Here is a 26,775-nt window from a genome sequence, read left to right on the forward strand (position 1 = left end):
GCGCATTACCGCTTGAGCCACATCCCCAGCCCTGTGTCTATTTCTTTCTTTCTTTTTTTTTTGGTACCAGGGATTGAACTCAGGGTATCAGTTTTTGTCTTTTTCAATGAAATTGACACAGGTACATTAAAATAGGTTGGAAATCATAATCTAAAGCTTATTATTAATAATTTTGTCAGTAATTTAATAAATATTCTTACTAATCATTCATCTATTATTTTCCTCAAAAGAGTACAATTCTAAAAATGTAAATGTTTATCTCAAAGTTACTGTAAGTGGCAAATTTGTTATTTATTTTTTAGGTGTTTTATAAATGGGATGTTTAGATATAATGGGTTAAATTGCTCATTATTACATCATTAAATTGTGTGAAATAAACACATGTGGGAAAATTTTCGACAAATTTGGATTCAAATTAGTAAGATTTTATTGTACAGAATGGTTTTATTATACAGCTAAATGCAGCTGTTTTTCTGCATTTATAAGAAATAATTTACAGAATTTACCTGTCCTCATAATCCAGTTTCCTCTCTGATAAAAACTTGCAGATATGTGGCACAGTGTCACAAGCAGGATGCTGATATTGATTTGGCCAGGATTATTTGAATCACACCATGAGGGTCTCCCAGGTTCCCTTTTCATGGTCATACCCACTTGTTTCCATCCCAGTGGTCCCTAATACCAAATGCAGGTATTCTAAGGCCACATGCTCATGGCAGCAACACATGCTGAAAAGATGGTGTTTTCCATACAGGCCCAGTAATGTTCTACAGACGCTCAAGCTGTTAGACCTTTCCTCTAACCCATTAATTGATGAAAACCAGCTGTTCCTGATAGCCTATCTGCCCAGGTAATTTGATCCTAAAATGGCTATTACAGTAGGCCTAGTAAATTTTTATAGAATGAATTTTCATATGCTATTACCTTTCTCAATAGAAATATGATAGTGATAAGATTCTTAAATTGAGCTATTTCCTGTAGGAAGTTTTCATTTTAATTCATTTGGAGAATTTACTTGTGAACCACATACAATGTGGATCATGTACTAGATAATTTGAAGAATGGATAATTTGACCTTGGTGATATAATACTGAGGCTGCACTTTGTTAAACTTAGGGAATTGAGACTATTTCTTAGACTCTTTTAGCAAGAGAGACAGCAGTAGGGACACAGAATGACAGAGGCCTGTAGAATCACTAGGCTACAGCATTAAGAGTCCTTCTGCATGCCTTTAATTGGATTTCTGAGCATTTTACATGGAATGAAAACCCAGGGTAGAGAAAAGAATTTATAAACTTAGACTGGTTGATAGTCCATAGCATTTATATTGTTCTGTGTAGTCAACTTTAACATTTATAATTTCAGATTAGAAGAGCTAATCCTTTCTGACACTGGAATTTCTTCTATACATTTTCCGGATGCTGGAATTGGTATGAGATTAGTAAAGCCGCCCTCCCTGCCCCCCATCTGTTGTATGTTACTGGGGGTTTAACCCAAAGGCACTCTACAACTGAGCTACACCCCCAGCCCTTTTTAAGATTATAATTTGAGACAGCGTCTTGCTATAGCTACCAAGGCTGGCCTTGAACTTTCGATTCTCCTGCCTTAGCCTCCTGATAAGATGGGATTATAGGCATGGTCCACTACACCTGGCCTCCTTTCCCCTGTTCTTTAGCCATTTCTTTTCACTTCTACCATGTGACTTAATTCTCCTTTTTTGTAGGGTGCAAAACATCCATGTTCCCGTCCCTGCAGTACCTTGTAGTAAATGACAATCGGATATCACAAGTAAGGGCTGCGTCACAGTGCGCCCAGCGCATTATCGCCTATTCCCACTCTTGTGGAGTTCCTAGGTTCCTTCTTCTATTGAAAACCTTTTAAATCAAAAGAGAAATAACTCCTCAGAGTGAAACTCCTCATGCAAAGTAAAAAATATTCAGAGTGAGCTTGGTGTAGCATGTCCGGGCAGGCTGCCAGGGTTTCGGGTGGCACAGTCATGGAAAAGTGTGGTCTTCCTAATGGGGTGTTCTGTGCGTGAAGCTTCTCTGCCTCATGTTAGAACAGAGACTTCTGCTTTTCTGTTGTTAGTTCACGAAATCTGAAAAAGTAGTCTGAAACATTGCTTTTATTTCCTCTTGTTGGGTTTCAGTGGTCATTCATCAATGAGCTAAATAAATTACAGAGCTTGCGTGCTCTGTCCTGTCTAAGGAACCCCCTGACTGAAGGAAGCAAGGAAGCACAGACCACTCGACAGCTCATTATTGCCAAAATTGGTCAGCTGAAGACCCTGAACAAATGTGAGGTGAGCAGTGGTATCATGACAGGATTCTGTTTTTGAGATGTGTCTTGCTATGCTGCCTAGGCTGGCCTCAAAGTCCTGGGCTCAAGTGCTGCTGCCTCAGCCTCAGCTGAGACAATAATGCACAGCCAAGCCTGGCTTTAGATATTTTTTAGACTAGAAGGTAAATTACCAAAAACTGTAAAAAGAAATTATATTTGGATATTGTGAAAGGGTATGAAATTTAACTTTCCTTCAAAGGGTGGTAGGTTGCTTTTGTCCATTTTAGTAATAATGGTTCTTTTCTGACTCCTCAGGAAAGAGGATTACACTTAGTTTAGTGCCAGAAATATCTGTCGCTCTACTGCCCTTGCTGATTTATTTTCATTTGAGCAGACGCAAAGGAGCACACTCCAAAGAGTACTGGGCACTTCCTCCTGTTTCTTTGGAAGAGTTAGGTAGAACGAAGACAAAAGCACAGAACATGTCTCTTCTCCTTGTCAGCCGCTTCTCCCCATAGAAGTGGGAAGGCCAGGCCTGGCCACACTGTGCCATTCCCCAGAGAGGGAACCCCAGGCATCCAGCATCAGCCAGCCTGTGGGCAATGTTCTCATGAAGAAAAAGATAAAACTGGAAATCTTTTTGAACAAACTCTTGAGTTCTGTCAATGTCATCCCTCTAAATTTGATTATGCTGTGCTTGGGCAGTGGAGGAAGGGCAAGGTACAAAACACAAGTGACTGTTTTCATAGACTTGTTTTTATTTCACATCAACATAGATTCTTCCAGAGGAACGGCGAGGAGCTGAGCTTGATTACCGAAAAGTTTTTGGAAATGAGTGGAAAAAGGCTGGTGGACATCAGGATCCAGAGAAAAACAGACCAAATGAAGAATTTCTTGCAGCCCATCCTAGATACCAGCTCCTATGCCACAGTATGTCCACATGACCTGCTGGTCTTTCTCAGGGCAGCACAGGCAGTTCAGTGTGTTTTTGTTTTTCTCCTTCTCTTGGAGTTATAGGTACTTTCCTGGGGCCACTTCAGCAAGTTGAGAGCAGACAGAGGTAAATCAGTGTCATAGTGTCTCTTGGCAGGAGGAGCTGGGAGATTCTGAGGTTCCTGAAGGGGGAGAGTTGCATTTGAGGAAGGCAAAGCAGTCCTTAATGTAAGTCATCTCATCTTTGCCTGTGCCCTCTAGATGGTCAATTTCATGAGTGGTTACCACTCTCCACTCCAGGCGGGGGTGGGAAGCATTCCAATTCATCTCATAGGACTTGGGTTATTTTTTTCCCCCCACTAAAATTGTTTTTGTGGTTGTAGATAGACAGCATGGCTTTATTTTGTTTCATTTTTATGTGGTACTAAGGATCGAACCCTGAGCCTCACACATGCTAGGCGAGTGCTATGCCACTGAGCTACAGCCCCAGCCCAAGGACTTGTATTTTTTATCACCCTGGGGTAATTCTAACTTATGCAGAAGTTCACACCACCTGGTTTCTCCTCAGCTCTTCTGTCCCCAGGCTTGCTCATGTTCCAAGTTTGGCATTTGATGTGTGGTCCCTTAAATTCTTCAGCCTGGCTTCTCAGGCTTTCAAGCTTAAGAATTTGTGAGTCTTTGTCCCTGATGTACTTTTAATTTTTTTAAAACTTCATTATTATTCCACATTTCACTTTTATGTGAATTTCCTTTTTATATATTTTCAAATTCAAGATGAAGCTCACTGCATAAATGCTTCAGGCTGGAACCTTATCTGAGAGGAAGAAAACCTGCCTATGGGGAGTGCTTTCAAATTACTCCATTAGCTGGCCCAATTTCCTGGCCACTCTCAATCACTTGGGTGAGGAGGGAAAGGTTCTAAAACAGATGGCAGCTATGTTGACTATTTCATTGCTCAGAATGCCAAGAGAGAAAAGCAGATCTCTGGGGTGTGTAGAGGAATTCCCTCATCTGTTGGCCCAGAGCAGGAGAGAAGTACAGTAGTTACCCCTATCTGCAGTTGCAAATTATTTTTTTGGGGGGGCGGGTACTAGGGATTAAACCCAGGACACTTAACCACTGAGCTTCATCCCTAGCCCCTTTATATTTTATTAGAGATGGGTTCTCGCTAAGTTGCTTAGAACCTTTCTAAGTTGCTGAGGCTGGCTTTGAACTCTTGATCCTCCTGGCTCAGCCTCCTGAGTCACTGACATTACAGGCATGTGCCACTGTTCCCAGCTTGCAGTTGCAACTTTCATTAGAAAAAAAGATAACAAATAAAAAATTCTTAGTTCTAAATTGCATACCATTCTGAGGAACGTGATGAACTCCCTATCTTGTCCCCCCAGGACAGGTATACGTTTGAACAGAGCATCCACACTGTATATGCTGCCCACCTTAAAGTCGCTCAACTATGTCCTTGTAGACTTGTTGCAGTGTCACAGTGCTTGTGTTTAAGTAATCCTTATTTTACTTGAAAAGACCCCCAAAGCACAAAAGCAGTGGTGCTTACAATTTGGATAAGCCACAGACAAGCTATAAAATGCTCCATTTAAGTGTAAAGGTAAAAGTAAAATATTTTGAAAGAAAAGGCACATTTACATAATTTTATTAGTTTATTGTTATAATTGCTAGCTATTATTGGTCTACTGTGCCTAACTTTATCATAGATGTGTATATTCCAGATATAAGGCTTGGCATTATTTGCAGTGCCAGGCACTCACTGAGGTCCTGAAACGTCCCCCACAAACTAGGGGTCTGCTGTACAGCAATTTCAGGCAGAAGAGCTGGTCTGCAGTGCGGGCACTGGGTACCCAGTCTGTCCTTATACCATGTTAACACTTGAAGGTGTCCTGTGACTTGTGTCCCAAATAGTACCAGGTTTTTCCCAGACCTTACAGAAAGGAAACATTTTCCAAAGTTGAAACTGTATGTCCACTTGAAGTGTTTGAAAGCAGGTTAACTCATAGTTGGAGCCAGGACCCTGTGGGTCCTGAGGAACAGTGATGTGATGCACACTGGAGGCTTCTGCCTTGGGAGGTGTGCATCCAATCTCCTAAAAATCAGAGTGGCTGAATAAAAGCAAACTGTTCAGGTTAGCACACTGTGGTTGCTAGGTTTATCCTGGGGAAGGAAAGGGGTCCATTGACATGCACCTCTCATCATTTGTCCCTCTTGATTTCTTCTAAAACAGAATATGGTGCACCTGAGGACGGAGAACTCAAAGTACAACAACCATTTATGCTGAAAAACCAACTACTGAGTAAGAATCCCAAATTCACAACACAGCTTTATATTCTAGGCTGAAGGGATAGCAAACGCCTGATAGGGATGTGCATTTCTTTTAGGAAGAACTGAGTGAAATGCCTTGAGCTTTAAAGGAATTCTCTGTACCGAAATTCCTTGGGGTGTGGTGTCCTGCTGGGATGGAACCCAAGGCCTTGCACATGCTCGGCAAGCCTCCACTGCTGAGCTACACCCAGCCCCCTACATTCTAACCTTCAATGTTTCTACAGTTCCCGGGCTTTAAACTCATTAATAGTGTTATAAAGGTGGGAGGGATTTGGAAATCATTGATTTTTCTTTACACTTGAAAATCCAGCTCAGTTGTCAGGAAAGGAATGCTGAAGCAAAAGGCAAAGCAGTGGATGGCCAGTGCTCCAGCTGTTTTGTAGTCACCAGGAATTCATGGAAATGTTAACAGGAAAAAAAAATTTAACATCATTTAGATAGATTTCTTTATCAGGACTGACACAAGTTAGTGTCCTAAACAGCTCTATTATTTGGCAGTGATATTAACTTGTAGGTTTTATTACTGGGATTGAAGTTAGGGCCTCGCACAGTCTAAGCACACTTCTATCAATGAGCTCTACCCCAACCCTGCATGCACAATTTAAATCAGTACTGTAGTAGACATCAATGTAGTCCTTCCTTCTTTCCTTAAAGCACTGAAGATAAAATATCCAAACCAACTTGAACAGAAGGTCTTAGAGAAGCAACTGCCAGGTAAGATGAATGAAACCATCTTTGCCTTCCTTGCACTTGTGAATCACTGGAGTGGGGATGGGTTGGCTCTTGTATATAGACCAGTGATTGAAACCTTTAATTCAATTCATATCTAGAATTATGGACCTCAGGATTTAAAGGTTTTCATTAGTCTTTTGTATTCTAAAATATAATCAGCTGTGCTAATGTCACTCCTCTAGCCCTCCAAAATTCAGATCTCGCATACCTTTTGAAGTATTGGGGATTCTACCCAGGGATACATACTACCACTACATCCCTTTTTGTTTTTAGGTATACTCTATCTTATACTCTTAAGTTGCACAGGCTAGCCTGGACCTTGGGATCTTTCTGCCTCAGCCTCCCAACTCCCTGGAATCACAAGCCTGGCTCGCGTCTCCCATAACTTTATCAGCTTATCTGGAAAAGTTTTTTTTGTTTTTAATTGGGAGCCTTTGCTTGTGATATTTATGGCCTAAGGGGTTGACTGGCTTAGCCTCTTAGAAATTCCTCAGGCCCATTGAGCTTAGTTCTGATCATCATTCTGGAGGCTCTTGTCCAAAGAGAAAAGGAGACATGTCCTAGTGAGGCACTGGCACATTTGTGACTTTATTCTGCTCCCATTCTGCCCACTGATCAGGACTCCACAGAAAACATTCACTGGAATGGTTTCCTTTGGGGGAAAAAAATGACTTTGGAACTTTTAAAAAACATATGGCCAGGAGCTGGGGTTGTAGCTCAGCAGTAGAGCGCTCATTTAGCACATGCAAGGCACTGGGTTCAATCCTCAGCACCACATAAAAATAAATAAAATAAAGGTATTGTGTGAAACTACAACTAAAAAATGTTAATAAAAAAAATTATGGCCAGCCACAGTGGTTCACACTTGTAATTCCAGTAACTTGGAAGGCTGAAGGTGGAGGACCACAAGTTCAAGGCCAGCCTTGGCAATTTTTGAGACTGTGTCTCAAAATAAAGGACTAGGGATGTAGTTCCTTGGTGAAGCACCCCCTAGGTTCAGTCCTCAGTAAGTAACACATACAGAAAATAAAAATGGGCTAGAGGTATAGCATTCTTGGGTTTAGTCCCAAGAACTGAATTAGTTTTAGAAAAATACTTTTATGTCAACAAATTAGATCAATAAATTAAACTTTCACTCAAAAGACAAATAATTGTTTAGTATACCATGATAATAGTAAACTAAATTCCCAAGATTCCCAAGATTAACTTGATTCATAGCTAAACATTAGCTAAATGTTAAAATACCAAGAGGTTAAATCTGGAGCAGTCAAAACTTGAAGGAGGAATGAAATGCAGATCAGTTTATAGGATTTCCGTAAACTAAATTCACATGTCTGCCCCAGGGCAGTAACTGCACATTAGCAAGCTTGCCATGGCATTGCTTATGGTACGCATGGGTGGTATTTAAGAAGTACATTTATGATCGATAACTGTTCATTTAGTGTTAATCTACCACTGTTTCTCCATTTTAAGTATTTGCTAGCAATCCAATTTCTAGTCCTAGAGTGTATAATTTTGCTACTATTAAAATGAATTAAAATTAGTAGTGACCCTTTCATATTCAGTTTCCAAAGGTAAATGCTATATGGGTACAAAATAACAAAAGAGCCAGAACTCTGTCAGTTTTACTAGCTTTGGATGTCTTTCCTTTTTCTTTCCCACAAATATGGAAATGTTATCATTAAGGAATACTGATACTCAAGAATGCTGCCTTCAGTCAAAGGCTGCAGTCTGGGAATGTGTGCTAACATGGTTCTTTTGCACTGTACACCTGTTCTGGAAACACCTGCCATGTCCATGCACTGTTTCTTTTAATCCTTGGATGAACCAGCAGAGGTTAGAATTACCATAGAAATTATGTGTGATGATTACTGCTTCAGACTTCAGAATCTGAGTCCTGTATTCTATAAACTCAGCAGTAAACCAGATTACAGGGTTCTTAACTGTAATTTTTTTGCCACATGGTACAACTAATGACTAATGTAGATAAATTCATGCTACTTTTTAAAGGGTATTTAACAAAGTAATATTGGCTGGTATGAAAAATTCGTATACCCTTTTTATTAAGTTATGTGGTAATTGCTATAAAAACGGAATACATACATGCTCTGTATAGGCTTTCTAATGGTCTACCTTGTACCACTTGTAAATGGTAAAGATAAAAACAACGTAAAGTTTGATGGCAGGGGCAGGCGGGGCAGGGCATAGTTGAATATAAACTCAAAACAAACATACTATCATGTGAAGTCAAGGAAAGCTAACCAGGCCTAGCTCTGTGCTGCTCGCTGTGCCTGCCACTGGATACATGTGGCTAAGCAAGTTTAAATTCACTAATTTCTGTCAGGTGCTCCATAGCCACGTGTGCTTACTGTATTAGGTAATGCAGGTCTAGAGGAATTGGCAAGTAAAGATACAAAAACTCAGGTACCCCCATGAGAACACAAGAAGCCTTTAACAGGCTTGGTCAGAGAGAAAGAAAAAGAAGTAACTATTTTCATATTTTCTAAATAAGACAATCACATTAGAAATGATAGTTATTTACATACAGGTTGCCACTTTCCTACACAGTGCAGGTAGGCAAACCTCTTAGAAACTTTGTTGCTGGCATTGATTAGGAATGTGTTATTTCCCCATAGTGTGCAGGAATCAGTTCCTCACCACCCTCCGACAGTGAAAGCCAATTCACCCAAATCTTTTGAAAGGTCTAATTAATAATTACAATTTACTCTTAAGTGTGAATATGATAAAGTTTTTAAATACCTACCAAGTAGCTGTATCCAGTACACAAATAAGAAAAGGCCAGTTTTTATTCTAAAATAAAGATCACATTTATTATCACAAGTTGCATAAAAACACACAGCTTTTACAAAAATGATTGATAGAAAAATACTCATTTGACTATGTCGTGATATTTGTGGGAACACCACACTATTGCTGTACCTCCAGCTAAAGCTTCAAAGAAACTGGTTTTCATAATTAAATCTCTACTATTTACCACAACCCATCTTTGGAAAGAAGTTCATACCATGTTCTGAACAGACCAAAGCATTTGCTCAGTTAAATTACATTCCAGGCCTGGTGGTTGCTTGTGTGTGTAACATGGGACACATTTTTGATAATCACAGGATAGCTATGCTGGACCTTGTCCATCTCAGTCTACACCCTCCCTTCCCAGAGGAGGATGAGCTATCTCCTCAGGGCACCTGAGCCCACTCCAAGCTTCTTTCAGTAAGTAACTCAGAAGAAGTAATTACAAAGACTTACAAAGAAAACCATTATTTCACCTGTCTTTTCCTCTGAGCTGAGAATCTAATTTCTGGTTTATCAGATTAAGGAATAATACCTACTGAAATGGCACGAAAACTGTTAGGGGCACCTGGGTCAAACACTGACTTCACTTCCACGAGTTTCCCAAATGACTCAAGTAAGTGGTAGAAAGACACAAGTCTACCTCTACTTATTTTCCTGAGTGAATTGATACCTGACAGGGACAGCTATCATTGCAGCTTGGTCTCATTATGTGACCTGGTTTTACAGGTAGCTGTCCTTTGAGACATCTTCCTTTTCTTTGATAGGCTCCATGACCATTCAAAAGGTGAAGGCATTCCTGTCACGTCTTCTCAAAGTTCCTGTGTCAGAACTTCTGCTGTCCTATGAAAGTCCCAAGGTAAGCCACCCCCAATAGACAGTCAAACTCAATCCTCCACAGTAAGACATGATTAAACTGTCTAACATGGTCCAGTTCTGAGCAGGGAGCACATATTTATTAGACTTTTGAGTAACCTGTGGCATGGAGGTCATCTTTTGTCAGGTCTGTCTTACCCCCTACCTTTGTTCTAATTTTAGATGCCGGGCAGAGAAATTGAACTAGGAAATGACCTACAGTCATTACAGTTTTATTCTGTGGAAAATGGAGATTGTCTACTAGTGAGATGGTAACAATCAGCTTTAAAAATTTAGTGACTTGACTGTTCATCGTGACTGAGGTTCGCTGGGAAGAAATGATTTGCTGGAACAGTTCTACTGTCAAATGAGGTTTTACAGCTTGCTCAAAGGATGTACTTTTCACCAGGAAGAGACCATTTGTAGGCTTGTATATAATAGCAGTAATAAAGGCTTTGACTACTCATGATCTTCTGATCTTACTTCATATGTATTTTTATAGCTCCTCACTATTGATTATTAAATAGAAACTAGCTAGTCTAATAACATCTGAATATAGTTAATGTCTGTCATAGACTAGTTTTAATGAAATTCTCTACTGATACTATTTTAAAAGGTTACCGAAATGATTTGGTCACGTGGGGGAAGTGTCCCTTAAATTCAGGGAGGCACATCCTTTACTATCATATGCCTGCTATTTTTTCTTCTCAGGTATACTATCTTGAGAGTCCTTAACAAGGCAATCCACAGGCTTTTCTCCATAGTTATACCTAAACTTAGCATAGTATTCACAGGTTCCCAGCTCTGACCAACTTAACCAGGGGTCAATGATGAAAGCAAAATCCTCCCTATGACACAAAAACCCTAAGAAGTATATTCATAAAAATGTGTTTTAACAGGAGTACTACATTTATCTTCAGGATTTATCTTAAATGACCAAAAAAAAAAAAAAAAAAGCATTAACAAAAAACGATGGATATTAGTCTAAGTAAATGAACATATTTAAGCCAGGTCCATGACTGAGAATTATATCAGTTCCTTTCCAAGGTCAAACTGCCCATTTCATTCAAGAGCCACAAAATCTGACATTATTTCCAGAAACCCAAAACTTTGGTATAAGTGATCACTGCTCATGTAAGTAAGCACACAGTATTTGTGAGTTTTTTGGCGTGTGTTGTCTAATCAAGCCATACAGACCTATGCAATCCAGGCAGAAATTCAAACTCAGATGAACTATTAATCATGATTTAGAAATACTTTTCCTTTTATAAAACAATTTGGTAATTTTAAATCATTTTCCAATATATAAATAAAAACTACAGTTATTAATTGATTTTTTTTTAAAAGAAGGAAATCAGCACAATTAGTACCACACTGGTTCAGGTGAAGGTGCCAGCCCAGGGCTCTCCTGAAAGACTATCTATTCTACTGCCAACCATGGCTGCTCTTCTCAGACTTACATGGAGATTATCATCCACCTGCCCTTGTCTTCACGCAGCCCGTATGAATCTCTTGTCACCTTGTTGCACACTGACAAGGGTCACCACACATTCCCTTTAGTTCCCACAGCTCTGTCAGCTCGTGAGGGGAGTACTGAGGGGAAGACAGCATTCCTGTCTCACAGGTCTTCTCACACAGCCACAGGCTGTCCTGCAGAGAGGGAGAGCAAGCTGTGAACTGTGCAAGCATGCACCAGGGCGTATTTGTGTATGCTAACGAAGCTGAAATTATTTCAAGGACAAATCCATGTATGAACCAACTGGAGGTTTAAGGAGGGATATCTTCTGTCTCCAAGAAAGATCAGGCCTCACAGTTGTGCAGCTGTGTGTGGATTAACAGTCAGCAAATGGCACCCTATGTACACATCTTGGATGTTGCATTGGACCCCATACATGCACGATTAGTATGTTGTTAGTTTGTTAAAAAAGGGTTGGCAAGTGGAGAAGAAGGAAAAGTTTGGGAACCACAAATGGTGAGTTTCATATTTGCTTTGAGAAACTGGTTGTATAGTAGCATTCATAGCAGCTACAATTCGGATGAAATGCTTGCAGTATTCTGGGAACTATGCCAAGTCTTTACAAACATTACCTCATTTAATTCTCAAGAACCCTGTGAGGCCAGTTGCCTGGCACACACTTGGGATTACAAGCATTAGGGAGACTGAGGCAGGAGGATTGCAAGTCCAAGACCAGCCTGAGCACCTTAGGTGTCTCAAAAAAAAAAAAAAAAAATAGAGGCTAGAGGTGTAGCTCAGTGGTAGAGCACCCCTGGTTTCACCCCGCCCCCCGCCGCTGCCATTAAATTGAAAAAAATAAAATTAGGTAGGGATCATTTCCCTTTTACAGATGAGAAACTGAAATCAAGAGACTTCACTAAACAACTTGCCCCAGGTCATAGTGCTGGTCAGGTGAGCAGGAGGATCAAGAATCCTCAGCCCAAGTTCTAAGTTCCTCAGCTCCATGGACTGACTTCTGTTTCCAGCAAAACAGCAGAAAGCACACAGAGAAACCTACTGAATCAGAGAACAAGCAAATGCTAAGGTATAATTAAAACTCTTTAAAGTTTGGATGGACTCCGTTAGTGAAGAAGAAACAGCTGAAGTCAGATGTGCCTCAAAGGTACCTGGATCCTTGGGCTTTAAAATAAAGGCCATGTGCACAGGACAAGAGACCAATCAGCAATGGCCAGAGAGCCAACACCCCGGAGGGCCACAGCCTCTCAGGGTGTGTATGGGAACAAAGGCAATGCTCCATCTCAGTCCTGCCAAGTGGAGTGGAGGGTCTTCCTGAGCTCCTGGGGCCGAGAGGCCAATTTGTGCAGCCCACAAAGTCCCAAGGCAGAACATAGTGGACACCCTTTCTTTGGGCTACATTTTAAGATAGGCTGGGGTTCCAAAAACTTGAGGTCACACACAAAAAAAATCAACACATTAAGAACAAGAGCCACAAAGGAGCCTGTAGAAGAAGCACACCAGGAAATCAGAACTGCCAGGCTTACACATTTCAGGTTCTCAGAGATGAAAAGTAAAACATCATATTCAACATAAAGTGAATCAAAGATGGGACACAGCAGAACAAAGAACAGGACCACCAAAGCTGCCAGGCTGACTCGGGCTCATGGTCTCATTCACTGAGTAGAGGGCATGCTGCAATGGGCGGGGGGGGGCGACAGTCCCTGCAGCTCCTCTCGGGCACTATGTGTGCCTTCATCTCTTGCACCTTCTGTGCCCAAAGTGGAAGTTGCAAGAATCGAGAATGTAACAACACTCTATGCAACAAAAGCTTGCTTTCTTCCCAGGGCTCCTACTTAGTGATTTGGTCTTTGCAGATTCATTTTTTTCTGGCTCAGCAGTCAGTTTGTTTTAAAAATGCTGTGTTACAACAGAAGAAACGGACATCAGTCAGGAGGTTCCAGAGGTCCTTACACTGCCACACTCCCAGGAACACAAGCCAGCAAAGTCTAAGTTTCAAAACTGCAAAGAATTTCTGATCCACTCTATGAAAACCTAATTCTTCTTTGTGGGTCAGGGAACTTTCATTCATAGCATTTCTTTTTTAGTAGACTCAGAAAAATACTGGATAAGAAATGAGGTGGATAGTTCTGAATTAAATCCAGCATACAGCTGTGGTCCAGGACTAGCTGTGCACTATATGGCCTCACGCCACAACTCCCAAGACCACAAGGCCAGCACCCTTGGGCCTGCTTACCTGGTATCTTCTAGGTCCTATGGCTGCCATCCAAATGCCCATGCTTACATCTTCACCCTACACAGGTCCCAAAGTTTAAATGTTATAAAATAATGCCATAATCACTCCCAAATAAACAGTCTTTCCACTCTTTGTTCTGCTATTATTCTGTTAAGGCCAAACATGGATTCACATGTAAAAGCAGTTATCACAGACAGAAAGCACCACACTGCATGGTAACAGAGGGTAACAGAGCAAGCAGACAGCCCCTCCCTCATGAACCTTAGACTCCTGGGGCTAACAGCAGCAAATTGTGGCTCTAGTAACCAGGAGGAACTGCACATTGACACTATACCCAGATTCAGCAGAGAGCAAGCTCTTCCAAGCTTTCCTCCTTAAGAACAGCAATCTTGATATTCACACCGATTATACTTGTGGACTCAAACGACTCAGGAGCAGACTGGATAGCCACATGTGAGCAACAATAACCCTTGATGGGTGACTCCCACAGAACAACATGCTTCCCCGCGGCAAGCTGGCTGCTGCAGGGATGCAACCCTGGGCTGCTGAGACTTGGACTGTGAGTTGCCTTGGGTTAGAAATCTAATTACCTGATAGGTCTTTAATCTCCCCGAGTTGCTTGCCAGCCAGTTGACAATGTCCCTGGAGATCACATACCCTGACCCACACGCAAATGCAGGGTAAGCTGGGCTGGGATACTCCAGTTCTTGCCACTTTCCAGTTCTGTCCACTGCCCAATTCAATCTGAAACTGAGATTTTTAAAAAACGTGGCTTCTCTGTATTGATCTGACATGTATCCTGCCACTATCAGACTGTGGACTCCTTTGTTATCACTACAAAGGAAAGAGCTTGAAAAGCAGAGAATAATAATAAGAAAAAAACTTAAGGAATTATTTTATCTTCTATTCTTTATATAGAAGACGGGTATATTAAGTTCTAAATTTCTGAATGGGAAGGTAACAGTACTACTGTGTTTTCATTTCATTTATTTATTTAGGTACTGGGGATTAAACCCAGGGGCGTTTGCTCACTAAGCTAAGTCCTTTTAATTTTGAGACAGGGTTTCACTAAGTTGCTGAGGCTGGCCTTGAACTTGTGATTCTCTTGGTTCAGCCTCCCGAGTTGCTGGGATTACAGGCATGTAACACTGAGCCCAGCTGTCATGATTTGGTGTATATTCAAAAACAAAACCCTAATCATTAACTCTTTACAGTGCTCCTGAAGCAGTAGAGAACAGCTGCAGAGACATGTCATGTGTTCATTCTAACACAGAAGGTAGAGAAGCTTCTGAACACAATGTATTTTTAAAGCACAAAGACACAACCACATCTTTTGCTCTCCACCATTATCTCAGCCTGAGGTTTTTCATTAAAAAGATTTTTCTCTCTAATTGCAGAGTACTAATACAGTAACTCAGGCATCTAGTAGGAACTGCATTTCTCAGACACATTCTTCTTGTGGAAATGGCTTGCACATTTTCACTCTAATCACATTTGCTCAGGTACACAAATACCAACGCCAACCATGTTTCACTTACTTTCCCCACCAAACGTTAGGCCCATCCAGATTCTTTTGGGAAATTCTTTTAAACACAGCTTCTAAGTCTATGTAACAGTCATCATCTGTCTTCAGCAACAAACTGAAGCTGGTGGTTTCCACAGTCCTGTTGGCAGAAAAGGGTGTGTGAGTTGGTGCAACTGTGCAAGGAAACACAGCAACACCAGGGAAGACCCATCACCAGCACCCTCTCAAAACTGCCTGTGTGACCGCGCCCAGTGTCTCACTCATGTACCACCCAGAATGCTGGCTTCAGAATGGTACTGCTCTCAATTACAGTCCTCACTGATATTTACTAGGTGATAGTCACAGAAACATCAAACTCATTTAAGTAAAGAAAAAAGAGCACAATGAAAACTCTCTGGCTGAAGGAATATATTTTCAAACAAATGTCTTAGGCATTCATGTCAGGCAGCTGTAACTATTAAACTTTGAACCTTGTCCAGTGTGTTCTTAACGAATGCCTAGCATAATGGGACAAATATCATACTCAGGACATTACTGTACAAGATGCATTCTATGCTTTTTATATTCCAGTCAAGCTATTTTATGATTTTTTTAAAAACTGAGTCATAACACTGAAATCTATTTCCCCTTGTAAACCATTTCCAGCAATTACTATTACATATGACCCTTTGGAAGAACAGGAAGGTGACTTAATTTATCCACACCCCAAAAAGTGTGTAATGGCAACTAAGTGGTGACTTAGAAACTCCTGGGTGCAAAGGAGCCTCCTGCTTCAGCCTCCCAGGCAGCTGGGGCAACAGGCACATGGCAATGTGCCAGCCCAAGATGAGCAGCTTTTCTTTTTTTTTTTTTTTTTGAGAGAGAGAGAGAGAGAGAGATTTTTTTTTTAATATTTATTTTTTAGTTTTCAGCGGACACAACATCTTTGTATGTGGTGCTGAGGATCGAACCCTGGCCGTACGCACGACAGGCGAGCACGCTACCGCTTGAGCCACATCCCCAGCCCGAAGAGCAGCTTTTCAACAGGTAGAGTAGAGACTGGAAAAATATAGTGGGTGTTTAGTTGAGCAGAACTCAGCGACCTGGGTGGGAGTAACTCTAGTTTGAGGATCTGGGTAGGTTTGTATCCAACTGCAAAGGTACCATTTCCAAACTCACTGATTTTTATCTACTCCTAGCTGATACTCCCAAGGCAAGGAGCAATGACTCCAGATGGATTAGCTTCTGCCTTGTTTTCGATCAGTTAATACATTCATTCATCAAAATCAGCAGCAGCAGCAGCATCTTAGAAGATGTCTTCCTAAGGAACAGGGACACAGCAGGCCACCTCCCAGGTGTGCAGTGACCTTAAATTTTTATTTTTTAAAATCTCAGTGGTTTGATGTCGATACATTTTTTTTCCTCCATCAAAAGAACAATAAAACAAGTTCTAGCCACCCAACCTACCATCGATAGAAGTTCAATAATTTTGCAGGAACATTTCGGTAAGTGTCTACAACATCCACAAAAACAATGTCACCATGAACACTGCTCTCCTCTGTCAGTAAGGCATCTTCCTCATGGAGGCTCCTTATGTGATCAGCGAGTCTCTGAGGCCGAGAGTGAAGGCTACGCAAGAGAGCGTCACCTTCTGAAAAGACAGTTGAGAAAATCATCATAAGCCAAGATCCAGAACTTGCATGATAAGTTACTAAAGTCTTTTTTTCCCAAGGAGGGGAGGCGTTACTAGAGATTAAACCTAGGGGCATATACCACAAGCCACACTCCCAGCCCTTTTTATTTTGAGACAGGGTCTCACTCAGTTGCTTAGAGCTTTGCTAAGTTTCTGAGTATGGCCTTGAACGTCCTCCTCCCTCAGGCTTCCGAGTTGCTGGGATTATAGGCATGGACTACCACACCTGGCCTTTAAACTTTGAATCCTCTTGCTTCAGCCTCCCATGTAACTAGGATTACAGGATGCACCACTGAGCCTAAGGCAACATCAGGACAGTTAGGAACTTCAGGTAGGGAGATGGGGCTCTAGTCCACACACTGCTAGTGGGGAGCTGTATGGTGGTATCTAGCTAAGCTGAAGATATGCAAGTCCTGTGGCTCAGCTAAGCCCACCTCAAGACGTAACCCTGGAGACCATACTTGACCCGGGTGCAAGGACATTCATCGAAGCTGTGTTTATAATAGTGGGGGAAACCAGACCCCTAAGTCAAAACCAGCCCAACAGTGCTACATTTACATAATATAGCAGTTATAAAAATCAACCTGACCTTGAAGGTTAAAAGGAATAGCTCTGAAAGGTAATGCTGATGAAGCCATTGAATGATATATGTACAGCACAGATGTCATTTACTCAACATTATGCTTTAAAAATAATTTTAAAAAATACTCAAGTATGCTGTTTACAGGTATGTTAATATATAGTAGGAAGCAGAAAGACTGGGGCAGGCACACGTCGCCGAGGCAGACGCAGCCTTGGAGGGGCAGAGAATAGCAGGGCCCAGGAGCAGTACCAGGGAGGAGGTCTCAACTGCACCTGGTTTTCCCCTGGTGCCGGGGGCTGAACCCAGGGCTTTGCCCATGCTGGGCAAGTGCTCTACTACCAGCTACAACCTAGCCTCTGTAAAAATTTTTTTCTAATAAATGGCAGTCCTCAAGCACCAAAAAAAAAAAAAAACAAAAACACACACAAAAAAACCTCCTCTAATAAACAACGGGAAGCAAATAGAACAAAAAGCAAGCATTTGCTAATTCTTAACAATGTGTAGCTAGATGTTTCTTATTCTTTATTTTTGGTGTATTTATGATATTCCACAGTAAAAATAATTAATAATGTCATTAAAAGACATTTTATTTACCAGCTCACAAGCTGGCAATGAGTCACAGATCATGTATGTACAGGGACTCTCCCCAGATCCTGTGGGTTTAGGGCAGCAGTTCTTTCCCTAGGACACAGTAAATCAGGATTCTCTCAAACACCTCAAGGAACATTTCTGGAAAAAACAAGAGTGAGCTGCCAAGGGGTTAGGAGAGATCAACAAGAGCAGCCTAGCACTGCATTCTCTGCTGCTCGAGGAATGGTAGGTGGGGCCCGCCCCTGCCACTGTGAGACAGGCGGCACCACGGAACACCCCTGGGCCACAGTGTTCTTGCAGTAAAACAGAGCGGACTAAATCCATGGTTCTGAGGAATGCTTCCTGAAATACAGACTCTTGGGCCCAAAACCTGCAGAGTTAGTAGGTCTGGGGTGGGGCCCAGGAATCTGTACTTTTGTAGTACTAGGATTTGAACCCAGGGGCACTCTTCTACTGAGCTACATCCCCAGCTCTTTTTTAAATTTTGAGACAGGGTCTCACTAAATTGACCTCAAACTTACAATCCTTCTGCCTCAGGCACTGGAGTGGCTGAGATTATAGGTGTGTACCACTGCACCTTGCCCAACTGGGTTGTTACTTTTAGGGAGATTCCCCCCCCCCCCCCCCGCCATATATATAATCATCACTGGTCATCTTGAAAATGCCACTCAGCATCACAGTGAGATCCTACTTCACACCCACTAGGAGGGGAATATTAAAAAGACAGACAATGTAAACACTGGGGAGGTGGAGAAACGGAAACCCACACAGTGACGGAAACACAGAACCGGGCAGCGGCTGCTGGGAACGGTCTGGCAGGGCCTTAGATGGCTGCTCAGAATTACCATATGGACCCAGCATTTTCATTCCTAGATATTTAACTACAAAAAATGAAAATATATGATCACAGAAGCTTGTACACGAGCATTCACTGCAGAGTTATTCATAACTGCCAAGAAGTAGAAGCAACCCAATTGTGCATCAATTAACAAATGGCAATATGGCATTATATATCCAATGGAATATTATAGTCACAAAAATAGAATGAAGTATGTTGGCCAATAAGGCTGAACCTTGAGAAATTATGCTAAGCAAAAGAAGCTAGGCAAGTACCACATGTTGTATGATCCCATTTGCATGAAATGTTCAAAATAGGCAAATCCACAGAGAAGTAAATTAGTAGTTTTAATGGGTAGGGAGAACAGAATGGGACCAGTGGGTATAGGGTTCTTTTCTTTTTGGCAGGATAGAAATGTTCTTGAATTAGTGTAGATGGTCTCAGAACTCCCAAAAATATTGAATCAACACCTTAAAAGGGTGAATTGTATGGTATGTAAAGCTACCTCAGTAAAGCTATTTTTTTTTTTCAGTGACTAACAAGATCACGTTTTATGTCCAAGAGTTTAAAAAAAAAAAAAAAAAAAGATCAGGTGTAAGAGGTTCAGTGTGCTTCTCAACAGGCCGACTTACCCTGAATGGTGTAAATGAAGCCACCTGCAACTCCTTCCACACCTTCCATGAATTCATGAGGCAGTGCACCCTCCCCAGCCTGGAAGGAATGAGAATGGCAGTGTCCAGGGCCGCACAGCAGAAAGGAATGCACCGCACTGGACCATCATCTGACCAGTCCTGACAGGACCCCACTGCAGCACGCAGCAGGCTGCTACTTTTGTTATCTAATTACAATCTCTTTTTTGGTAGTGGTACTGGAGATTGAACCTGGGTGCTCTACCAATGAGCTACACCCACAGCCATTTTTTAAATTTTGAAACACAATCTTGCTAAGTACCCACACTGGCCTCAAACTGGAGTCTCTGGGATTACAGGTGGGTACCACCACGCCTGGTTTAACTGCAGTCTTAAGATCATATATGTTCGGTGGCTCAAAGGTGTTCGGAATTCCAACTTAACGTGGAATCATATGTTCTTATATTTGCTACCATAATAGTACTAAAATCACTTTATTTTACATCAACTCCACCCCTTTAAAAATTAATGAAAATTTTGACTTTTTGGAGACTGATAATTCTCATAAGTTCAAATAGATAGGCACATTTTACCTTTCAGTGACCATGCAGAGAAAAGCTTCTCTAAGGTCAGCACTCTGTCCCAAACAGTTCAGATGGAACCCGCATGACCACTGGTGAATTTCAGGGCTAGAGCCAATTCTGTCAAGAGCCAGAAACAGACCTTTCTGCCTGTTAGGCGTGCCTTTATTATTAGAGTCACCTCAAAAGCTGCCCGACACCCCTACTCAAACTGAGTTGTCACTCTGTGTCACACGCCAACTCGGAGTGAGCGTCCATCAGAGCTGCACTACAGCTGCTACTGGTCGGAGTGTTCATGGCCTTTCCTCTGTGAACTCACCTCAGCAGAAGGGATACTGCTGGGCTATTCGCTTTTTAAACAAATCTGTTCAGCAGAGTTTTACTGTGTAAAGCAATTTCGAGGGCCAGCAGTGAGAGAATTCTGAAGGCACTGTGGTAACACATCATTTAATTTAAAATACGGTTTGTAGCCAAATGCTGAAGAAATTAGTCCAGGGGAATGCTACAGAATCCAGCCACGTAGTTCTAACCACCATTTTTTTTTTTTTTTTTTGGCTGGTGTGTGATAGCTGTATTTACTGGTGGGATTTGTTGTTACGCATTCGCACTTGCACACACTACACAATAACACAACACAACTTGGCCAGTACTACTCCCCAGCACTTCCTCTCCCTCCCAACCCTGCAGTTCTGTGAAAGGTCACGTACTCTTCATCTTTGAATCGCTTCCACTGTGCTGTGCCGGCCTGTTTGGAGGACAGCATTCTTTGGCAGGGAGCAGAACTGGTGAAAATCCTCCTCTGCCCAGGTGTGTCTCTGCGGAGCTTCCCCTTCCCCCACCTCGAACCTCGACCTTTCACCCTCTGCCACAGTGTGTACTCCAGAGCAGAGCACTGGAGTCTACGTCTGAACCCACTTCTCAACTCTGAAGTAAACTTATTTCCTTGACTGTCTAATAAACTCAAATACTATAGGGAGGCAAGAATTAAAGGCACTTGGCTTAAATAAGGAAATTAAGAGAAATCTATCAACTTCATAGAACTTTCTACCCAAAGGACTTTTCAAAAAAGGGTGGAATCCTGAACCCGGGATGTGAATGGCCAAGGCTGGGAGCTGTCGGACATGCATCTGAGTCTGTGTGCTTAGTGTCCTTCCTCTCCCTGAACACCAAGTTCCCATGACAGACCTGTAGCAGGGCAGGTTCAGTGAACATCTCAGCACGAGCAGCAGTGCGCCACTGTGTCCTCTGCGTCTCTGTCTTGGGAACCCAACCCCGTGAACAGATGAGTACTCAAAGAACTCACTGAAGGCCCCACGCCCACCCCCAACCACTGGCCCAGAGACAGAAGGAGAGAAGGGCCTGACAGCACACACAGGCCTGCCGCCCCATTTTCCTCATCACTCCACATTTCAGAAATCTGCCAAATTTGCATATTTTAAATTTGAAGTAAGTCTGAAAAAATGAGAAAAAGGAGAATCAGAAAATCAGATTTGCTTCAGCAATAAAAATAAAAGCAAATATCCAACTTATTTTCCACTTTTCCCTTTAAGATGGGGTCTCACTGTGTTGTCCAGGCTGCTCTCAGACTCTCGGACTCAAGTGATCTTGCCTCAACTTCCTGAATAGTGGGAATCACAGGTGCATGTCACTGCATCTGACTCAGCATTTTATCTCTAGTACTTTATTTTACACATATATTTTTTTGGCACCAGGAACTGAATCCAGGGGTACTTTACCACTAAGCCAAGTGCCATTCTTTTTTGTTTTTGAGACAGTCTAAGTTGCTGAAGCTGGCCTCCAAATTGTGATCCTCCTGCCTCAGCCTCCCAAGTAGCTGAAATTACAGGTATGTGCCAGGTATCTATAGAATTTTAGCTGACATTTCACTATTAAGGTGAGATAGTGAATATTCTAAACTACTGAACAAATATTCTTAATTATTTAAAAATTTTTGAGAAATAAAATATTGTACTTTAACAATGCACTTTTTTTTGCAGCAATGTGGATCAAACTCAGGGTCTTGCACACGTTAGGCAAGTGGTCTACCACTGAGACACATCCCCAGCCCCCCAAACATGCACCAATCTTAAGGCTGACTCCATATTCACCAGTGTTAGAACTGCAGAATCACACCGAACACTTGAGCATTCTGTCTTCACCATGGCGACTTAACAACACTTACTACTACATATGTTTTAAAGCACATGAGAATCATTATTCAATACTGCCTGGGATGGTATAAATTTTAAGACACTTTTAGGAATAGGAAAAGCCCAAGAGAAGGCTGACTTACAGTAATGACCCGGAGGACTCCGCCACCGTCATGCACGGTCACCCTGTGCAAGTTTCCCGACACGAGCCCGTGGAGGTCTTGACTCTCCCACACCACGGTCCCTTCAAAGCTCTTTGGGGAAAAGATGAAGAGTGAGCCAGTTTCTTTACTGTTGTCATTTGGGTTAAAATAAGTGTTTAGGTTCAGACCTGAGAGAAATGCTTACTCTTTCTCCAAAAGATATCAGTTAAGTTATTATGCTGCAACTCTAACACCTTTTTCCATGCACATCTAGAAACCAACCAGAGTGTATAAGGCTGGGCGGCAGATGCCTCCGTTCCCCTGGCCCAAGGCCTCCCGGTGCAGCCCAGCAGCTCCCTTCAGTGGGCACGGCGCGCCCGCGCCCTGGGTGAATGCATGAGGGTTTACTGGAATACTCCCTGCGGCAGACATTTGGGGCTGCCACATAGCTACCGCCTCAATGCGGGAGTGTTTTGGTTTAAATGTCTATTTTTCCCCGAATAAGTTGTATTTTAAAAACTAAATTCCCAGAGGTGAAATCTTAGACTGAGGTTTGTGTGTGTTGGTACACATCGCTAAGGTGCTTTTCAAAAGTCCTTTTCTATCACTTTATGAGCGGATTTTGAGAATGCCTGGTGTGGGTGCAGGGAATGACCCCTGGTTCAGCTGCATTTCTGATCCCAGGGCTGTTCTCTCCTGATGAAGGCCTGTCCTCTTCTGTGCCACCTGGTTATTGAGTTTTCTCTTCTTTGTTAATCTGTGCAATTCTGCAGAGCACTTACCTTGATCCTGTGTATGCTGTGTGCACTAGAAGTATTTTTTCAGAGTTGTTTGCCACTTTTTTTTGAAATTCAAACATCCATAAAATGCTTCCTACGGACTCTGACAAGCTTTTTTGTGATGATCACTGCTGAATGCCAAGTTTAGCAAGTTGCGCTTCCCCACCCCAAGGTCCTGACGCCTTCTGACTTCTCTGTGGTCCGTTTTCAACTCTGCAGCTGGCTCCTGACACTGCTCAGGTCTTAACTCCACTTTCTCCAGAAACAGAAGCCACCAAGGCCCAATCTGCCCACCACATCGACCTGTTTCATTTCCTTAATGCCATTTATCGCTCTGCTATTTCTGGTTTTTCCACTGTCAAACTGATGGTTCCCAATGGAACACAAGCATCTTGCTGTTTTTCCAACCACCATGTCCCCAGCAGGAGAATGGCTTGACATAACTAAAACTGAAAACCACTTGCCAAACACACAGTGTGGAATTAAAGCCAAGTAGATGACCTCCATGTGGCACATGAAGACCCGGCTCTAACGTATCAACAGTCTCATGTATGAAATGAAAAGGTGAGGACTGACAGTACCGTTTAATTCAGTCAACAGCTCAGGAAACCAGGCAGAGTGAATCTGTCTCATGACTAGGTCAGTGGCTTACAAACTTTTTTTTTTAAAGCAATAAAACTTTTCTTCTCCACCAAAGCAGACAAAAACACTGCAAGAGCCTGGGTTATGCTGCTCAGGTGCCCTTAACCTTTATCATCTGCAAACCCCTGAGGCACTGTCCCCACCCCCCCTTCCTTGGAGATGACCTTGCAGACACACTGCAGCCTGGGTCCTTGCTTCTCAGTTCTTAATAAAACACAGAGAGCCATGTCTTCCTCTAAGGGCTGCTCTGACGTACACTCTCTGCTCAGAAAACAGGCTTCTGACTATCAGAAGCACAGGAGGACATGAACTGTCCTTTTCAAAGACTCTACTTTTCCTAGGTGTCCTTAACTCTCTAGCTCAAATCTGAGTTTTAAAAAAACAAAACCTTCCCATAAATAGACAAATATACAGGAGGGAGATAAAGAAAAAAGATTAGGGAAGAAATACACCAAATATATTGAGCAACAGATGGGTGAAGTCACGTCCTTAAACCTCTCTGCATTTTTCCAAATTTCCAACAACAAATACATGTCACTTTCATACATTTCTATACTTTGATAATCATGAAAAAAAAATATAAACCTGGAACATATGACCAACAAGCAAATTTAGGGTCAGTCTTCCTCCAGACACGAGCCATTACTTAAACATTTCGGTATGTATGATTTACCAGGCCTCTGACTGTGTGTTTCAAGTTCAGAAACAAAAATGAAAGAGCCCATATCTTTAAATCACCCTAATATGGAATTATCAAAACACGCCAAGATGAGGTTCCATGACAAGGGAAGGAAGTAACTGCGGGGTCGGGGCTCGGCAGGCTTCCAGCACCTCCAGCGCTGTCCCCAAGGGCTCTGGGTCAGAAAGTGGGAGGCAACCACAGGCACACACAGAAAACCATGAAGAGCTCGGCACCAGACAAGGCGGGGGTGCACCCCCGGGACAGGAAGCCAGAAGCCAGAGGGCTGCAGCAGGAGAGGGCCTCAGGAGGGGCAGAGAGAGGGAGGGAGAGAGAGAGACACACACATACACACACACACACACACACACACACGCGCGCGCGCAAAGGCTGGGGAAGAGCAGGCACCTGCTAGGGTGACTAGATGGAGAGGGAGGGGCAGGAGGTGCCTGGGCTGGGTCAGGATCAGCTCACCTGAGAAGAGGCAGTGTCCCCAGACCAGAAGAGCTGCGAAGCAGGGCTCCAGCAGCAAAATCAATGCCTCAAAGCCGTGTGCCCACTGGTCACTACAGAGGTAGTGTACCCACCGGACACTATGGAGGACCTTAAAATAGAGTGCCCACTGGCCAGTATAGGGACTGGAGAGCCAAGGATGTGTCCCATGGTGCTGGTTCAGGTGGAGACACCAGACCTAAGGCTGAAGACATAGGAGACAAGAAAGGGTAGCACAGAGGGGATGTCCCCAGTAGGACGCCTGTGGGACGTGCACGTAGAGTTCAGCAAGCAGCCAGTCGAAAGCAGTCTGGGCTGCAGTGACAGGCCACCAGCCCACTGGTGGTAACAGATGAAATGGCCTGAGAAGAATGAGCCAAACAGAAGGCGAGCATCAAAAAGAAAAAGGGGAGATAATGACTCACACCTCAGGAAAAGCCAGCGTGCCAAGGAAAGTCCCTCCTCGTCTGGAGACCACAACCCAAGACTGCTCTAGCCCCACCTACTAGCTGATGCTTGGCGTCTGACCTCTCCCGCTATGCTCCTTCAGTGTACCCAACTCCACTATGCCTGTCTTGACACTCTGGTTAGGTAAGTACCAGAGTTCACTGGCCCAAAGGAGATGACCCCCAGGCCTGGCTCAGAAAACCATCTTTCTATACTGAATCCGCTGGAGCTGCATCTACCTGCCTGCGAACCCAGGCTGTGCCACGCCCTCCCCTCTTCCTCACACACCTGCAGTCCATTCTCTGACGTAAGCTGTCACAACACCAGGAACCTAAAGGAGAGGAGCAACATTTTCATGGCAACTTGTGACAAGACATAAAACTAAAAGAAAAGGAGAAAGCCTGACAAGAGGTTGGAAACGTGCTGTCCATGACGTTGCAAGCTGTCTGCAACCCATTCCCCATGTTCACTCCGGCCTCGTGCTTCCTGCACAGACATGTGTATGTTTGTTTGGGTGGTGCTGGGGATTGAACCCAGGGGTTCTCTACCACTAAGCTGCATCTCCAGCCCTTTGTTCTATTTTGAGACAGGGTCTTGCTACGTTGCCCAGGCTGGCCTTGAACTTGCAATCCTCTTGCCTAAGCCTCCTAAGCAACTGGCCACCGCACCAAGCCATGGTTTTATTTTTTCCCAATAAAGCTAATATGTATTATAGACCATCCAGGAAACCAATTTAATAAAAGAAAATGAAAACCATTCATCTCCCGGGTAGCCCTGTTAAATAACTGAGTTTCTGTTAATGTTATTCAACCATCATGACAGAGCAAGCACATCTGAAAGCCTACGGGGACCCGGAAGTCTCAGGATGACAGGCACACTGCCTTGCACTCGCTACTCAGCCGAGTTCCTCCCTCACCAGCATCAGCAGGTGGTCAGCCTGGACTCACCATCTGATCTTAGAGACCCCCAGCAGTCCCCATGAGGCCACACTGTGCCCCTCTCCACACTGTCCTGTTGCCACATTACTTGAAAGTAAAATAGGGATGTTACAACAGCACAGCCTTAAGCATTTCAGTGTGGCCTTCCTAAGAACAAGGGCATCCAGGGGAAAGGAACAGTGTGCAGCCAGGACAATGGAGGGGCAGACTAACTGCGACCAGCTGGAGCACCGGAGTTGCTCTTCTTTCTCTCCCTTAACCTCAGCGCCGCTGACACTGGGCTGCGCCACTCTTTCCTGTGCGACAAGGACGTGCAACATCGTCCTGACCCTCAGCCACCAGACACCAGCTTGGGCAGTGTCCCCAAGCATTGCTAAATGTCCCCCGAGGGCACACTGCCCCTGAAACACTGCTCTTAAGAAGCAAGACAGGGAGCAGTG

General features: G+C 43.1%; 2 protein-coding genes and 1 long non-coding RNA gene across 7 annotated transcripts in view; 2 read left to right on the plus strand and 1 right to left on the minus strand.

Moving 5' to 3' along the window:
* The window catches only part of Tbce (tubulin folding cofactor E), a 46,507-nt gene extending 36,099 nt beyond the window's left edge, over window positions 1-10,408 (plus strand). For 2 of the 3 annotated variants that reach the window (XM_027948047.3, XM_027948048.3), the window contains exons 9-17: window positions 755-850; window positions 1,366-1,430; window positions 1,724-1,788; window positions 2,150-2,302; window positions 3,057-3,210; window positions 5,447-5,515; window positions 6,178-6,258; window positions 9,852-9,943; window positions 10,123-10,408. In XM_027948047.3, the coding sequence (XP_027803848.2) occupies window positions 755-850; window positions 1,366-1,430; window positions 1,724-1,788; window positions 2,150-2,302; window positions 3,057-3,210; window positions 5,447-5,515; window positions 6,178-6,258; window positions 9,852-9,943; window positions 10,123-10,215 (868 nt within the window). In that variant the 3' untranslated portion in view covers window positions 10,216-10,408. The remainder of the gene's footprint in view (window positions 1-754; window positions 851-1,365; window positions 1,431-1,723; window positions 1,789-2,149; window positions 2,303-3,056; window positions 3,211-5,446; window positions 5,516-6,177; window positions 6,259-9,851; window positions 9,944-10,122) is intronic. The other variant, XM_027948049.3, reaches the window with a different exon arrangement.
* The window catches only part of B3galnt2 (beta-1,3-N-acetylgalactosaminyltransferase 2), a 54,082-nt gene continuing 30,327 nt past the window's right edge, over window positions 3,021-26,775 (minus strand). The window contains exons 6-13 of one of the 2 annotated variants that reach the window (XM_071619840.1): window positions 22,359-22,469; window positions 19,488-19,566; window positions 16,618-16,801; window positions 15,185-15,310; window positions 14,237-14,396; window positions 13,647-13,703; window positions 11,400-11,589; window positions 3,021-3,395 (exon numbers count right to left, since the gene is read on the minus strand). In XM_071619840.1, the coding sequence (XP_071475941.1) occupies window positions 11,455-11,589; window positions 13,647-13,703; window positions 14,237-14,396; window positions 15,185-15,310; window positions 16,618-16,801; window positions 19,488-19,566; window positions 22,359-22,469 (852 nt within the window). In that variant the 3' untranslated portion in view covers window positions 3,021-3,395; window positions 11,400-11,454. Of the gene's footprint in view, window positions 3,396-11,399; window positions 11,590-13,646; window positions 13,704-14,236; window positions 14,397-15,184; window positions 15,311-16,617; window positions 16,802-19,487; window positions 19,567-22,358; window positions 22,470-26,775 lie in introns of those variants that run through there. The other variant, XM_071619841.1, reaches the window with a different exon arrangement.
* LOC139707904 (uncharacterized) lies at window positions 16,110-26,157 on the plus strand. 2 transcript variants are annotated; one of them, XR_011709298.1, is made up of 2 exons: window positions 16,110-16,197; window positions 19,388-26,157. It is a non-coding gene; the product is annotated as an uncharacterized lncRNA (long non-coding RNA). The 2 variants fall into 2 exon arrangements; XR_011709299.1 differs by having other exon boundaries at window positions 16,132-16,197; window positions 19,478-26,157.

Source organism: Marmota flaviventris, chromosome 12 (assembly GCF_047511675.1).
Source record: "Marmota flaviventris isolate mMarFla1 chromosome 12, mMarFla1.hap1, whole genome shotgun sequence".
In the NCBI taxonomy this organism is placed as follows: Eukaryota; Metazoa; Chordata; class Mammalia; order Rodentia; family Sciuridae; genus Marmota; species Marmota flaviventris.